Source organism: Rousettus aegyptiacus, unplaced genomic scaffold, assembly GCF_014176215.1.
Source record: "Rousettus aegyptiacus isolate mRouAeg1 unplaced genomic scaffold, mRouAeg1.p scaffold_m13_p_13, whole genome shotgun sequence".
NCBI classification, from domain to species: domain Eukaryota; kingdom Metazoa; phylum Chordata; class Mammalia; order Chiroptera; family Pteropodidae; genus Rousettus; species Rousettus aegyptiacus.
Window position 1 is genome coordinate 37,688,292 of NW_023416288.1, and position 16,516 is coordinate 37,704,807.

The 16,516-nt window shown below is 61.6% G+C and overlaps 1 protein-coding gene across 3 annotated transcripts in view; it reads left to right on the plus strand.

The window, feature by feature from the left end:
• MINDY4 (MINDY lysine 48 deubiquitinase 4) overlaps positions 1-16,516 on the plus strand; it is a 94,282-nt gene that overhangs the window by 53,382 nt on the left and 24,384 nt on the right. For 2 of the 3 annotated variants that reach the window (XM_036230445.1, XM_036230444.1), the window contains exons 10-13: positions 3,580-3,681; positions 4,973-5,078; positions 6,100-6,165; positions 11,711-11,778. In XM_036230445.1, the coding sequence (XP_036086338.1) occupies positions 3,580-3,681; positions 4,973-5,078; positions 6,100-6,165; positions 11,711-11,778 (342 nt within the window). The remainder of the gene's footprint in view (positions 1-3,579; positions 3,682-4,972; positions 5,079-6,099; positions 6,166-11,710; positions 11,779-16,516) is intronic. The other variant, XM_016123824.2, reaches the window with a different exon arrangement.

Consider the following 16,516-nt stretch of genomic DNA (forward strand, 5'->3'; position numbering starts at 1 on the left):
CCTCGGGGCCTGGCTGCCTGCTCTGGTCAAGCCTCGGCCTTTGTGTTCGTGGGAGATTGTCTCGTAACTCCATGTCCCTTCAGAGCTGCTTTTGAACTTGGGCTTTGAACTTCTGGCGGAAGTCGTGGATCATGTCCCAACAGTCAGGGCAGGCTTTTTAAGTCGGTTCTAGGAATGGCCGTGTGTGCCCGGGGCACGAGGCAGCCTCCTTATCGCCACTGTGCATGTCCACTAAGGGGACGTGGAAGCCTCCGGGTCCCCAGGCCCATCCTTGGGGGAGAGCTGAGCTCCCCACACCAGAGAGGGGAGGCGGGGCTCGGAAGGCAGAAAGGTGTCTGGTAGGGGGCTCGGGACGGGCCCTGGGTGGGAAGAAGGCCGCGCTAGCTGCGGGGAGCGAGGCTCTCTTCCCGCTCCCCTGCCCATCGTCAGCCACCGGCCGAGCTTGACGCAGGCCCCAGTTTACATTGACAGGTGTCAGTTTTTTAATTTAAGTGTTTAAATTTGGATTTAAGTATGGATTAGGTGGAAAGTTTTGTTGAGGCTCTTTTGGGGAGTGAGGGGAGGGGGAAGGAATTCAACCTTCGTCCCTGGGGGCTCCCTGTCTGCTGGGGCTTTGAGAGAGGCGTTGGGGCCAGCCTGGATTGAAGCCTCTGGGAGGCCAGGCTGGTGTGGCTGAGCTGGGTCCCAGGGCCAGTGGCGGGGAGAGGGGCACAGGGAGAAGGGGAAGAAGGAGCTGCAGGGTGTGCCTGGGGGGAAGGAGCCCCGCTCTGGAGGAGGCCGCCTGGTTGGATGAGAGGAGAGAGGAGGCCTGGGCTGGGCAGCTGGGGCCCCTCTTCCAGGGAGCATGGAAGGAGAAGTCGTAGAAGAGCGACCGCACCTCCTTGGGGCCCCGCAGCTATGGGTGCTCCTTGTGATAAGCCCCGCCCCTCTCTGCCACGTGGCTGTGCCCTGGAAGAGACGCTGGGAAAGGCAAGAGCCAGAGAGGCCGAGAGGGGCTGGTGTCAGGACGCTCAGCATCACAGGCTTGAGACACCTGTCGCCGGACACCCAGAAGGCCTCTGGGTGACCAGTGGGTGGCTCCGTGTTTTATGAAGGGCTTCTCGGCAGAACCTCCCCTTTTTTCCTAATTGGGGAAAAGAAATCAACACAGAAGAGTACAGAATAATGCAGAGAATACCTGGGGACATGCTGCCTCGCGTGAGGAAAGGATGACAGCTGGCGTCTCTGCAGGGACCTCTCTCAGCCCCCCGCTCCTCCGCATTCACGGATTTGGTCCTTCAGCCTCAGCACCGATCGGCTGGGTCACAGATCTTCCCGCGTGGGCTGGGCATGAGGCCTCAGTGCTCCCTTCTGACTCTGAAATCCCAGGATGTCAGAAATGATCCAGGTCTTTTGAAAAAAAGTGGGCACACTCCTCGGTCTCTCCAGGAACACCCAGCAAAGCTCACGTTGGCAGCGTCTGGGACCGGTGACCCTGGGCCCTGGGGGTCCCATGCTGCGTCTGCGGGCCTGGCCGGTGGAGGCCCCCTGTTTGCTCTCTCCCTTCGCGATGGTCGGGGAAATGGTTCTGTGAAAGGCACACGGAGGATGTGACTGCACCCTCCAGGGAAGTCACGCTGAAATAAAGCCTTCTTGGCAGGGGTGGCCTTTTTTCCTGCGGGACTGTCTGGCTTCATCAAGACTCGTTCCATCAGGCGGGCGGCCAGCCCTCTCCGCAGTCAGGGAGGACTGCGTGGGGCGGCAAGACTTGGTGTTTTTGCGGCCGGCTCGGTGGTGGGCAGAGGCGATGAGCCCTCGTTGCCCCTCAGCCCTGGAGCGAGCCACGGACCCTCGTCCTCTCATCTCCACTTCCCCCCTGAAACTGGGGGGAATCGAGGCCCAGACAAGGAGGGGCACTTGCCCAAGACCCCTGCAGACACCGGGAGCAGAGCCGGGCTTGGGAGCCAGGTCCAGCGGCCCCCAGGCCAGCCTTCTTTCCTTCTCCTCCACACAGCGTCTCTTGACCCCGAGAGGGAGTGATAGGGTGGACTAACCTCCATTCACTGGCCGGCTTTCCCCTGCATTTTTTATAAACTCAGACTAGTGCGCGTATAAGAGTGGACAGGTCAGGCTATTTTGTGATGATTATGGTAGAAACATCTCTGAAAGGCGTAGATAATTTAGGCGAATGCAGAACGAAGTAATCCCCCACACCAACCCCCCATCCTGTACTCCTCCTGTGGGGTTAGACAATTAAAGAAACTTTTCTTGGTTTAAGAGCCCAGCCAGGGGCTAGATGTGTGATAGGAGTTTGATAAAGGTACGTCTGACGGATAAAGGCAGTGCAGAACCGTCCTTGCCACCAAGGCGTCGCCAGTGAAGACAGAGTCTGGGCGACCGAACCCAGCAGCTCCTTCCTCTGGATTGTCACCTGCAGGACACATAGATGCATGGCCCTGTGTGCCATCGGGCCGCCGGCTAAATGGCAGAGCGGCAAGCCTGGAACGATGCTTGAGCACCTGGCCCAGGGCCCCGTTTATAGGTGGGGAGGTGAGGGCCAGCGAGGGCAAGGGGCTTCCCCAAGGCCGGGGAGCCGGGCTTGGAACCCGGGCCGGGAACCACACGCGCCCCGGCCCCCCTGCGCTTTCTGGAAAGCGGTGTCTCCCGTGAGCACGCTGGAGAAGGCGCAGGGGAGGATGGAGCCCCTGGGAGAGTGAGCAGCTGGCAGGAAGGAAAAGAACGAGGACTTCAGAGGGTCTGTGATCAGAGCCCGTGCGATCAGCAAGACAGGCCGGGCCCGGGAGCCAGGCCTCTCGACGGCGTCCCATGGTGCTGGAAGACAGGCTCGCAGGCGGAGGGGTGCTGGCTCCCGAAGCCACGTGCTCCGGACCGTGGGCTCCGTTTCCCCAAGTTCTTCTTCCCTCAAAGCCGTTTCAATACTTCCAGTTTTTACTAACCGTGCGTTTTTGGGTAAATCATTTAGTCCCTGTGCCTGCGTTTTTCCACTTTTAAAAGACGAAAACAGCACCTCCTCCGTAGGGTTGTTTTAATGACGGGTGGCATGACTCTCGTGCGGTGCTCCTAGCAGGGCCTGGCACCTGGTAAGTGCTTAGTGCGTGTTGGCTTTAAACCTTCTTTGTGGCTGCACTGGGATGCTTTCGGTCAGACGTTACCCGCCTGTGTACATTAGTGTGGGACACCGGGAATGTTCGAAAGGCGACCCTTAGTTCCACATCCGGAGGTTTTCTGGCATGTGTGTTCCAGACAGGGTGTGCAATCCAGGCGTAACGTTGCACAACTCCTGCTCGGCATGGCAGGTCCGGAGCGTGTCCAGCTCGGCCTCTGTCGGAACTCACGGCCTTTTCTTACACACACCTCGGGCCCCGCCAGGCCCCCAGAGCCTGCTCTGCCCAGCCCCAGCCCCGCCCGGGGCCCCTCCCTCAGGGCTCTTCCCTCGGTCCTCATCCGAGGGGGCACCTCCCAGGCTCTGCGGGCGCCCCGCCGGGTGGCAGAGGAGAGGACGGGCCGTCTGCCACAGGGCTGCGCAGTCCGCGTCTTGTTTCCCCGTAGTCACTGATGCGTTTCCTTGTTCGTCCTCAGGCAGCTGCAGCCTTCTGACTCCCACAGGACCCGCTGCCTGGCGCTGGCCATCGCGGACATCGTGTGGCGGGCTGGGGGCCGCCGGAGAGCTGTGGTCACACTGTAAGTGCTTCTCAGGGCCGTGCTGCTACACTGCACCTCGGGCCGGCACGGCCGCTGGCACGCCGACGGGCCACGCGGGGATCCGGGCTGCTGCTGTGTGTCCCCCCCGAGCCCTGCCCGCGCCCCACGCTGGGCCACGCCCAGAGAGTCGCCCGGGAGGGCCCAGGCCCTCCACACAGCTCCGTGCCACCCGGGGACAGGGTTCGGGTCTGCCCTGCCTCCCTCCTGGGGGCGCGGGGGGAGGAACCTGCCTGAGAAAACCTCTAACATGGGCGGCCCGCTCCCCCCTTCGTTCTCCTCATCTGGAGGCCTGGAGACCCAGTCACCTTGCCAGTGTGTACTTGCTCCCCCGCCCTCAAAGCATGCTCTGGTCGGTGGCGGAGCCCATAGCCTCGTCTCTGCTGCCTCCTTCCTACCGCGGATGGAGGATGCCACCCTGGTGGCCCACGTGGATGGTTGGCTGGCTCTTCCGCCTCCTCCATGTTTTTTTTTTTTTTTTGCATAAATAATAATAAATGTAGAGCATTTAGGACCATGTCTGGCACATACTAAATGCCGTGTCAGTATAGGTATCATCATTATTGGTATTGTTGGTACAGAGTCCTTTTCCTTGGTACCCATGTTCCAGTTAACTTATTATCCCTGGCCTTTAGGGTCTGCCTGGCAGCCCTGAGAGCCGATAGAGCAACAATTCAATTTCTCCCTCTTGTACAGACCAGGAAACAGAAGCCTAGAGAGGGGCGGGGGCTGGCCCAGGGCTACGCAGCAGGCGAATGGCACAGTGGGCCCCAAACCCAGACCCCACGTCTGGTCCAAGCTTCACTGGGCTGCACGTGCAGGCTGCTGTGTAAACAGGTGCCGGCAGGGCCGGCGGGGGCCTCGGAGCGGACGGAGGCTGGAATTCCTGACATCCCTCGACACCAAGGGCGAGTCAGCATTCCTCCGTCTGCAAGCACATCTGTCAGCCGTGGGTGACAGGCAGACTTCCTGCTGCCAGGGCTTGGCCGTGGCCATCCCAAGCTCCCTGTCTGCTGTCTGTTTTTTTTTTTTTTTTTTCCCATTCCTTTTTCTTTCTTTCTTCCCCCCCCCCCCTTCTCTTAGTGGCGTTCTCTGGCCCCAGCCTCGCGGGAGAGTTTGAAGTGGGGAGAGACGAGAACGCCCCGGCTCCCTCCGTTCCCCCGGAGCCACCTTTCCATTTGTCCTCATTTAATGGCACATGTGGTTTCGCCCCGGCTCACGGTCACGCCTTCTTTCCATGCGCGGGGCTCATGCATCTCCTTTTCCTTTTTAGGGCTTCGGGAACACAGCAGTTCAGTCCAACAGGGAAATACAAAGCAGATGGAGTCTTAGAAACAGTACGGCTTTCTGGAAAATTATCACGCAACCTTTGGCTTTGTGTGGGCACGGTCTCCTTTCATATAAGTAAATCCTTCCTCAGCTGGGGATGAGCCAGCCCTCCCCGCAGCCCCGGCCGGCAGAACCCTCCACCTGGGACGGGGGTGGGCACAGGTGGGGGGCTTTGGGGACGAGCTCTTGCCAGAACTGGCTTTATGGCCAGAAGGCTGACAGGCGGCCTGTCGCTCTGAGTTTGTACCAAGCCTGACGTCCCCCAGTAGTGCAGACGGTGCCTAGTGGCTCAACCCAGCCTTCGCTGTGTCCATCTTTATGTCTTTCGAGACAGAGGATGTTAGAAGGTGGGGAAGAGCTTTGCTAGGGCAAAGCACCAGCCATGAAACCAGACCCGGGTCAGATGAAGGAAGGGAAGGAAAAGGAGACGTGTGGAAATGAGTGACATTTTCTCTGAATTAACTTCTGCACTGAGGATTTCGTTCTACCTGGGTTTGGATCCGTGTGACCCCGGGGTCCCAGTTGAGGGTCTCACTTGGCTGAATGTTTTCTCTGAAAGAGGTTTGTCCTGACCTTCCTGAGAAAGCAGACTGCTTCCTGCTGAACTCAGGACGCGGCCTGCCGCGCTCAGACTGGCCCGGCAATGGCAATCTGGCTGGGACACGCCGCCCTGGACTCCCCTGCCCCGCCTGCCCCCAGAGGCGCCTCACGTGCCCGTGACCAGCCCGCAGGGGTGCAGCCCCGGGCATCGAGGCCATGCGTGATGCTGGCTCCGTGGCCTCAGTGCCATGATGTCTCCCATGCTGGGGTCTCTAGCGGTGGCCCAGCGCTGCTGCAAGGCGGACGTGACCGCAGAGACCCCAGCCGGGCCCTGCCGGCCTTCGAGTCCCACACACATAGGCGTGGGCATGCCTCTCCGCCCTGGCCCCCGAGGTCACCCCTCTGTGCCTGCAGGGACACTCCCAAATGGGGTTTCGTAGCTTCCGAAGCGAAAGCCGCAGAAGACAGCCCGGGCCGGGGCCCCGCCTTCGGGGCCGCGGCCGCTCACTCTGCGCTTTTGTGTCCTCTTAGCTCGTGCTGCACACTCTGACCTGCTATGAGGAGCTGGTGACTTTTCTTCAACAAAGCGTCCATCAGGTACAAACGGTGGCTTCGTGTGTGGGCTGTGCATTGTTACACTTTCTGCTTTGCTTGCGGAAGAGATGCTGGTGACCTGGAGCGGTCCCCGTCATCCCCACCCTTGGGTGAGCGGTTGGGTGGCAGAGAGGCCGGGAGGGAGCTGGTACTGGCCCTGGGTTCCTCAGCTGAGGGGAATGGAGTGATTGAGGCTGGAGGGGAGTCGACCTGGGGAGCAGACACCCATTCGCTGCCATTTTGTCCTCGAGGGCTGGCCATGGCCACGAGATACAGGGAGTTGCCATGGTGAGGGCCACAGAAAGCAGAGCTGGGATGGAGTGGGGTCCAAGCGACGGCAAGCAGCTGACAGACGAAGTCATGAGGGCTTTCTCTCCGTCTGAGGGGGAGCAGCCACCTCTGCCAGCACCAGCGGAGGAGGTGGTGACCGTGTGGGTTCCTGGCCTGCGCTGGAGGTCTGAGCGCCGTGGACAGAGACCCTGTTCACGACAGGCTCTTGCTTGGTGTCTTGGGAGGCAGGGCAGGGCCAGGCAGGGCCTCTAGACACCCCATCTGCTGGAGGAGCTCCGTGCCCCCCGTCCTGGCTGTGAGGCGGGGTGCGCCTCAGCAGGGGCTTGGGAGCAGTACCGTCAAGGGCTGAGGGCACTCAGCGGGGCTGCAGCCTTGTGGCTTTGTGCAGGGTGGGCAGGGTTGGACGCTCCCGGGGTGAGGGCCATGGTCTCTGGAGCCGCCGGCCTGGGTCTGCATTCAGGGTACACCCCTAGCGGCCTTGGGCGACTTAGCCCTCTGTCCCTCAGTGTCCTCATCTGCACCGCGTGGCCGATGATGGCAGCGCCTGTCTCAGAGCTCTGCAGGGATCCCCGCTCAGCGCTCTCAGCGTGCGCAGCTTCCTCGTGGGCGTTACGATCCCGGTTGTCATGATTACTTAAGGCAACCTTGGGACAGCTTAGTGGCAGACACGTCGAAATGAGAGCGCGAAGCCATTCTGCGGGGGAACGCGGCAAGGGCGGAGGCTGACGGCCCCCGACACCCCCGCTCCAAGGCCTCGCGGTCCTGACGTCTGCGCGTCGGGGCAGGAGCAAAGCGGGCGCTGTGCGGGCGGACTCCGCGCCTCCCCTTTGCCTTTTCCTTCAGCTTCTGAGCTGCGGGCTCGTTTCTTTTAGGCTCCAGAGAAGGCTTTGCAGGACTCGGCGGTGAGCCTGGAGGGTGGGAGAACCTGGATGTGGGAGCAGGTCGGACGCCCCTGCTGTCAGAATCCGCTCCCCTGGGACCCTTCCCTGAAGACGCTGAGGGTCGGGGCACAGGCCGGGAAGTGTCCTCTGGGGAGGAGAGTGGGGCCTGCCCCGAGACCATGGCGGGGCAGGTGTGCAGTCACTGGGGCGCTGGTCCACCCGAAATCCTCACCCCCCAGAGCTGTTGCCTTGGGGATAACTCAGCCCAAGGAGAGGTCCAGAGCCCGGCCTGGGGGTCCAGCCGAGGATGCTGCCTTTCTGTGCCAGCCAGCCGTTCTGTCTGGCCTGTGTGGGAGGCGTGTGGGAGGGGCTCTCAGATGGGAGGGGTCCTGGCCTAGGACTGGGGAGTCCGAGGCTGGCCGTCACCTGCTTGCCTGCCCCCGGCTCTCTCTGGTTCTTCACGGACATACTCCAGTGGGCTGTCTGCCGCACAGTGCACTCCCCGCCTGGCCCAGTGCAGCCACGGGGGCCTGGAGCAGGGGCCCGGGGGCCTCCTCTGGCTTATTCCTTGGTCACGTGACCTCAGGAGAGTCACTGGGCCTCAGTTGCCTCATCTGGAAAACGGAAGATGGAGCAATTGGCAGAACACTTCCAGCTCTTTACTCTTCAACCTAAAGAAGAAACTTAAACGTGTGGGCAAGAACGTTCTCCAAATGAGTACCAGGCTCTCTAAACAAGCAGAAAGGAAACCTGTTATCAAATACGCGCGGAGCGTTGTGACAGCATGGCTGTGCGTCTCAGAGAAGAGCGAAGCCCGCTCACGTCAGTGTGCCTGATCTGACCAGGGAGGCCAGGGCCACGGGCAGCTGTGTTCACCTGGGGAAGCGGGTCGCGGTGCGAGGCCAGGAGAGGGAAGTGCCCAGCCAGCCTTCCACAGGACAGAGCGCGGGCCCCAGGGTGAGTACTCTGGGGCCCAGGGGTCTGAGGCCCATCATGCCCACTGTGGCCCCCGGGTGGCCCCTCAGCACCAAGGTCTTCTACATCCTTGTCTGTAAGAAGGGGCCTCCCTCTTCCCTTGGCCTGTACCCCCAAAGTTTCCTTCTTCCATGAAGTCCAAGCGAGACGGTGGCTGCAAAGGAGGTCCAGAGCGCGGGGCTGCGCCAGGGGAGGGAGCCGCCCTCTTTCCGTCGGCCTCTGGGCTCACAGCACCACCCGCTCCGTGCCCGGCTCTGGTCCCCGGGGACCCGCGGTCAGTGTTTGGCCCTCCCCGCCCTGGAAGGCCGTGTTTTGCTCCGCAGTGTAATTTGTGTTTTTGCTGGAAGCCGTCGAGCTGCCTCAGCACAACGTTCGCCAAATTCGTTTTTCGTGGCCTGGGCCTGAGAGGGGTCCCTCGTGCCAGGCCTGGACATTAGCGCCGAGCCATCTCTGCCCACAGTAAATCGGCTCCTTGCCGCGTTTTCATTCCCGCTCACCCTCTGGGCGACACGTCTGCCCGGCCCCCCACGGGCCGGGGGGAGCCTCCGCCCTGCCTCCGGCTGGGGCTCCGTGCTGGGCTCCAGCCTCGCCAGGCCAGGGCTAAGCGGGCGGATAGCCCCTTCTTCTCGAGCGGGACCGGACATTTTTCCAGACCCTCACGGTGGTTTCCGGCCCAACTGCCTGCTCTAGTTCTCCTTTCAATGCAGGCGCCCGGCCCCGTGGCCTCCCGTGTCTTGGCAGCTTGAACTTGATGAGATAATTTTACTAAATGCTTTTTCAAACAACATAGAATAGGGTGTCATTCAGTCATGTTCTGGCAAGGGCCAGAAGCCTAGGCGGGGTCGTTTTCCCACCCTCTGCCGCCTCACCTCACCAGGCCCCAGGGAGGGCATGGCCAGGGCTCACGCCAAGTCCCCTTGAGGGTGTCCCAGTGACCGCGGCAAAGGCCAGCCCGGGCGGCAGTAACAAACAGTTCTCCACGTTTGCAGCGTTAGGGCTTGCCGTGGGCCTCTGGCCCCGACTTCGCTGCGGGCCGGTGGGCGGACGGGCATCACACACGTGGCAGACGGGGAAGCACCCCAGGGAAGAGTCGTGGCTCTCTCGAGGCAGCGTGCGAGCGCCTGGCGGAAGTGCGTCGGCGTTTCAGGAGGGGAAACTGAGCCTGAGAGCTCTGGCGCTCCCTGAGGCAACGTGCAGCCTGCGGCTTCCCCAAGGTGGCAGGAGACTCTGTGGCGGAGTCAGAAGGCATTCCAGAAGGGGGAGGCCGAGGCTCGGAGAGCTTTGCCACTGCAAGGTGACGTGCACGTCCGTGGCGGACCTGTGACATGGTGCTGGTGGCCCGAGTCCGGCCAGGCCTGCGGCCCCCTGTGCGAGGACATGAGCGTTACTCTTTCCGCTGTTAGAGAACGTCCACGGACACCCTCTCCTAGAGTGTGAACCATAAGCTCATTATCCTTGTTTTGCAAATGGGGAGACTGAGGGCAACAGAGGCGAAGTTACTGGCCCAATATCACAGCGTTAAGATGAGATTGATTTAAGATTGTTGATTCATTCATTCCATTTCTACTTCCAAGTAAAAAAAAAGAGATTTAAAGTTACTTATTAAAAGAACGATGTCCTCAGGGCTTTTCTGTGTTTTAACCGTGGTAAACCCGCCCTCCCTGGCCTCTGGGCCTCTGCACCTGCTTTTCCCCTTGCCTGGAACAGCGTTCTCTTCTCTTCCGATTCCTCCTCGTCCCTGGGGTTTCTGCTTAGACGTCGCTTCCTCCAGGAAGCCTTCCTCGACACGCCCTCCTTTCCCAAACTCTGCACGTGTCGGAGGCCCTTCCCGTGTGTCTCCAGAGGGCCTGGCATTCCCCATCAGAGCAGAGCCCCTGCCCCAACACTCCCAGCTGCTTCTTGTTTTTGCTCCTCTGAGTCGCTTCTCATGGGGGCAGGTCTACCCTGTTCACAAGTATAGCCTGAGCGGAGAGCATCCTCTTGGCACAGGAATTTCACGTGGCATTGTTTTTTTTTTTTTGAATGATTAATTGAATTAGTGGACAAAAATAAAGACTACGTTTTGAGGAAAAAAAGAATTTCATCAGAAGCTTACACTAAAATAGTTACCACAGTTGAGCTCCATGTTTGCCTCTGAGCTTCCTGGCAGCCAAGGCAAAAATAAAAATATAAATTCTATAATTCTTACTGTTCCAGGAAAACAAGTTTTTTGTTTTTTTTTCCTTTCTGGTTGTAAGTCCAAAAGGAAACTGGTCACTCGTAGGAAACACTCACGATTATACCAGGCAGCGTCTTCGACGGCCGTGTGGAGAAGCGGCATCGTCGCTGCAGCGAGGTCTTCACACTGACGTGCAGCCAGTGGGCGGCATTTTCCCAGGGAGCCCAAGTGACGTAGTGCGTCCCAGCAGGCCGTGCCCCGCCGGGCTCACCCGGCAGGTGGGGTGGGCAGTGCGCAGCCAGCCTCCGACTAACAGCTAGCACAGGTGCTGGGCGCTGTCCTCAGTGCTCTACACAGATGATCTCACCTCACCTTCACAGGGACCTGATGAGGTCAGGTCCTATTATTATCATACTCGCTTTACAGACGAGAAGACCGGGCAGAGAAGTGATGTCCCTGTGGTCACATAGCTAGGAGGGGCAGAGCCGAGATTTAAACCCAGGGAGCCGGGCTCCAGGCTGTGGGCTCCAGGCTGTGGGCTCCAAACCAGGGCTGGGACCGAAGGAAGATGAGTAAGGAAGGGGCTCACCTTGGGTGCGGAATTCAAGGGGTGCACCCAATACCTCAGCCTAAAAATATTTTAATGCAATAGCTAAAAAATAACAAACTTAATCCACAAGAATCCATGAGGAACAACATGTAAAAAATGTTTTAAAGGATCTGGCTTTGCATTCGCTCAGCTTACCGCGCTGCCCCTCCTGACCTGACTCTGCTCCAAACCCACTCGCGGCTGCACAGTCCTTGGGAGTAAGGAATTTGGGATCAGACATAGCCCCCGGAAGCCCACTGGGACCTCAGGCCAGTCGCTTGGTTTCTGAGCCCCGGTTTCTGTATACGGCAGAGGACAATAATAATGGTCCTCACTGCACTGGCCTGTGATCATTTGAAATGTGATAATGAGCCTAAGGCACTTGCACGGTGACGGTGATGGTGACCGTGACGGTGATGGAGGCTGCTTCTGTCGCTGCTGTAACCTGAGCTTTCGGGGCTTGGCGGGCACTGCCTCTGCTTCCCTTGTCACTCAGGCTGGGGCGATGCCATCCCGTAGGGGGTCTGCCTTGGGGCCACCTGGCAGCCTCTGGGGCCAGGATGGCGGCCGCTGGCTCAGGGTCAGGCTGCGTTCCCCGAGGAGGTGAGGAGGGAGGTGTGGACCTGACGCAAGCTCGTTCCTTTCTCTTCCCAGTTCGAAGTGGGCCCCTACGGATGCATCCTGCTCACCCTGTCCGCCATCCTGTCCCGGTCCACAGAGCTGTGAGTATGTTCCTCCCTCAACTCCCGGGGCGCTCGTCTGCCTTGCGCGCCGCGCCTCGCCGGAGCCCAGGGTGGTGCTTGGCGCGCAGAGGGTGCTCACTCAGGGGGCCTGGTGGGAAGGAGGAGCGGAGGCTGGCGGAGGAGAGAGGGGTTACATTCCACACACACGTGCGTTCAGCGCTACCTTCCCTGGCCTCCCGCCGTGTGCCGGGGAGTGCGGGGGCGGCCTGAGAGCCCGCCGTGTGCGTGCTTCAGCACACACGTGGACTCCCCGGGGACGTGTGCAGGGATGGCAATCGCGTCTGAGTCCTGGGCGGTGACCGAGGGTCCCTAAGGGCTTAAGGAAAGGGAATTCGCCGTAGGCCGAGGCAGGCTGCCAGGCTTGGTCTAGACCAGCCCTGAGGAGATGGGCGCCCGGGAGGCAGCAGGAGTGGGGAGGCCGGTCCCCCGTCCCAGGCGTCCTTGCCGGACGCAGCCTCCGGGTTGCCCGAGAGCTGGCGTTCTCCCATCGCGCTCATTCCCTCGGAGCTCTCTAGACCTCTCATCCATATTCGTCACCTAGGCCTTATGTCACCACGGAGGATTCAGATTAATAGCACATTGATAGTCTCGTGAAGTACGATCGATCGCCCCATTCCCTTTCTAGCGGAGAGCAGGCCCCTGGGGCGCAGAGGCCTGGGAGACTGCGTTTCCACTTCGGGGTGCTTGGTGCGCGGGAAAATTTGGGACTTTCCTAAGTGGGTTGGCTCTGGCAAGTGGGGAGGCGGAAGGTGGCGGTGGGAGGTCCCCGGGCTGCGGGGGCCCCGGCGGAAGGAGACGCCCGCTCCCCTCGGCCGGGCCCCCGCTGGGCCGTGCATGTCCCCCGTGGCCTCCGGTGCAGGCGGGAGGAGGCGTGCGGGCCCTGAGGCCTCACGCCATGCGGGGGCCCCGGCGGAAGGAGACGCCCGCTCCCCTCGGCCAGGCCCGCGCTGGGCCCCGTGCATGTCCCCCGTGGCCTCCGGTGCGGGCGAGAGGAGGCGTGCGGGCCCTGAGGCCTCGCGCCGCCGGGCGGCCTGCTGCTGGCCACTCCTGGCCTTATCAAATGCATGTGTGTGCACAGCAGCGTCTGGTGGCATTTTTCTCCTAATCCTGCCATAACGATATGATTCATTCCTGGCTTGGGCTCGCGTGCACGGAGGCCGTAAGCTGCACTGCCCTCTCCCCAGGCCTGGCTTTGCTAATCCCCGGGCTGACAGAGTTGTGGGGAGGGGGTGTCTCGGGGGAGGGTAAGACCCCCGCCCCCCGCCACCCCGCGCTCACTGACGGGAAGGTGAGCTTTCAGAAGGCCCGGCCCAGTGATGTCTGGCTATGTGATCCTCTTGGCCTCAGTTTCCCCTCCGTATGGGGTCTCTTTTGGCTCTGGGGGTCTAGGCTCAGGCTCGCCGGCCTGGGAGCTCGGCACCATGTTTGTATCTGTGCTCCTGCAGGTAGCAGCTCGGGCAGCCCGTGCCCAGGCTGCCATGCGTGTTGTCGAGAGCTGGAGGAATGCCGGGCCACCTCTACACCTCCCTGCCCCATCCACCCAGGCTGGGCGAGGGTCAGTCCCCTGCGGGGCGTCTGTGTGGCGACGGCTGCCTTGCTGGGCCTACAGCGCCTCACGCTATGGGGCCTGAAGTTACGACCCTGCCAAACCCCTTCCGGTTCACTGCAGACACACACGCACACACGCACACACACGTGCACGCGCAGTACACGTGTGATCCAGCCGCGGTCACCTCCGCCCCAGGGCAGGGGGGAGGGTCTGCTCATGACACTTCCCTTCCCCTCACTGCCCCTGCGGGCCTCCCTGCAGGCCGGGGCGCTGAGGCCTCCGGGGCAGCTTGGGCCGGCCTGGTCCCCGCCGTCCGGGAGGACGGGCACAGAGACCTGCTTTATAGCACAGCAGGGCGGTGGCGTCGGGCCTGGCTTAACACCCCTCCGAGCCTGCGTTTCTCGCTCTGTGTGACGGGGATGAAGACGCCCGCCTTGCAACGTTGCACGGAGACGTGAACGTGCACCTGGCGTGGCTCCCCAAGGGCGGCGAGCCGTGGACAGCGGCTGCTGCTGGCCCGGCCCTGTCCCTGCTGCGCCCGGATGCCCGTGTCCCGTCCTGTCATTTCTCGCCCTCGGCCTTGGCTTGGTGCCTCGTGGTAGAGACACCGCCCCAGGGGTGCCCTGCGGCTGGCGGCGGTTCCAGCCCGTTCTCTACAGACACGGCGGGTGTGGGTGCACTCGTGGCGGTGTGTGTGAGCGTGGGAGGCAGGCGAGGCCGAGGGGCCGGCTGTGAGGTGGTGCGGGCGTCGGTGGCTGTGTTTGAGATTGTGGGAAGGCCGGCTCGATTGTGAGCATGGGACCGCATATGAGTGCGTGTGAATGTCTGTACATGTGTGAGTGTGCAAGTGTGTATGCGAATGTGTATATGCATGTGTGAGTGTACTTGTCTGTGAGTGTGTATACATGTGAGTGTGTATGTGTATAAATGTGTGTGAGTGCGTGTAAATGTCTGTATATGCATGTGTGAGTGTGTATGTGTGTGTGTATGAATGTGTGAATATGTATGTGTGAATGTATATACTTGTGAGCGTGTGAGTGTGTGTGTGTGTGAGTGTGTGCGGGACTGAGGGCGTGGCCATCTCCCTCTCCCAGCGAGGCTCTGAGACTCACGCCTGAGGCCCAGGGCCGGCCCCAGCGCTGAGGCAGCCTCTCCTGCCCCGTACCCCCGGGGTGTCCCGGCGCTGAGGCAGCCTCTCCTGCCCGGTGCCCCCGGGTGCCGACGCCGCAGAGGGAGCCAGCAGAGCGGGCCCGGCCGCTTCGCTCTCTGAGGCTGGAAGCGCAGTAGCCAGCCGGCCTTTGAGTAGTGCTTACCCCGTGCCGGCGACAAAGCCGGGTGAGATTTTATCTTTTTCCGCCTGACTCTAGGCCGTCTCTTTTCCTTCCTCTGATCTCGAGTTGCTTACGGTCAGTCTCAGACAGGGTTTCATGCGCTCCTAAACTGCACAGCCTAGAACTTTCTCCTGCATGCTCTCACAGACCCCAGGGGTACTCAGGGCCCTGGGGTCAGGGAGGGCTCAGGCCATGGCTCGGAGGTGGGGTGGAGCCGGCTCGGGAAGGGAACCCCACACGGTAGACCCCGGGCATCCGTCACGCTGGCGGCGTTGGCCGCCTGAAAGACCCGAAAGTCCAAAACGGGCCGTCGCGCGTCATCGGCTGAAGCAGCGTTTGGGCGGCCGGGCCAGGCCCCAGGCCGGCTCCGTTGCCCCCGAGTTCCGTCAGGGCGAAAACAGCGGCAAAGCCGCGCGGTTGGTTTCCTCGTGGAAGTAGCCCTGGAACGAGAGGCAACCGCGAGTCGGTGGTGCAAAGGCGAGTGGTGGGCGCTCGGTCCCGAGCCGGTGTCAGCAGAAAGCCACGCTGATAGATTCGCATCAGAAACCCGGAGCTTTCGGGGGCGGACGCTGGAGCCGGGGCGCCGGACGTCTTCGGGGCGCCGTGCCCCTCCTCTGTCTCTCCACCCGTCTCTTCTCCGTCTCAGCTCTGCTCTCAGGGGTCCCTTCTGCACGGCGGGCTCTGGCAGGCCCAGCCAAGGGATAACCCTCTCCCTAGCACCCCTCAGCCTGCTGGAAGCTGTACCCCCATTCCTGGCGCCTCATCGTGGCCAGGCGCGGGTCGCGTCCGTCGCGGGGCATGTGAACACAGGAGCTGCCCCAGAAGGCAGTCGAAACCCACCGAAGTCTACCAGGCTGGCAGGGAAGGAGACAGGCTGTCCATTCGGGACCTGGAAGTTTGGGCTGTATCAAGGAACAGGAGAGCAGATCTGAGTTGGGGGCGGGGTCAGATCCGGGCCTCGGAGGGGCCCCCAGGGGCTCAGGAACGAAGAGGAGCAGTGAGGAAGCTTCCGGTCCCGGCAGAGGCCGAGCTGGAGGCCACCGTGGGGAAGCCGGGTGGGCCGGCGTGTGCGGCTCGGGGGCGTAAGTGGGGGGCCCGCAGTTGCTGAGGATCCCGTGTCCTCGGTGGTCCCACAGGTCTGTCCCGATGGGAGCGGGCCGACAAGATGCATCCCCGCGTCTTCCTCCACCCTCCCGCACACCCACCTGACCTCCTCTGGCTCAGAATAACGAGGCACACGTACAGCCTCCCAGACCGGGCACCCCGACCCCACACAGACAGCGACTGCTTTCCAGCCCTGAACGGAACCGTGGCCTCTCTCTCCTGCGTGTAGCATGACAGACAGGACAGGACGGCGAAGGGCTCGTCCTACGTGACATGCCAAGATCTGCTGACCGTAGCTGGCAATGGGAGGGGACCGACTTCCTCAGCGGACTCCAAGTCGACATTAGCTTTGATTCGGATTAGGGTGGAGGCCATGCCAGTGATGGCTTTCAGCAGACATGTCTGGAGAGGCCGAGGTGGGGGTGGGAGAGAGGCCCAGACTATGCCATCGGTCTGGCCCGCCTTCCTCTCCCCGGCCCCTGCCCTGGCAGCCCCGCCTCCTGCGCAGAGCCCAGAGCTCCTTTCCGTGGGTCTCTGGCGGGGTCCCCCACCCCATGGAAGGCAGGGGCGGGAGGCCCAGCTTCAGTCAGAGGTAGGAGAGAGAGGGAGGGGCCCTCACTGCCAGCCTGAGCTTTTGGGCCTTGTGGCACCCCCGGGGGCAGGCCCACAGGCCTCGGGCCATTATCCCATTTTACGGATGTGGAGACCAAGGCTCCGAGGAGTTAAGGGCAGG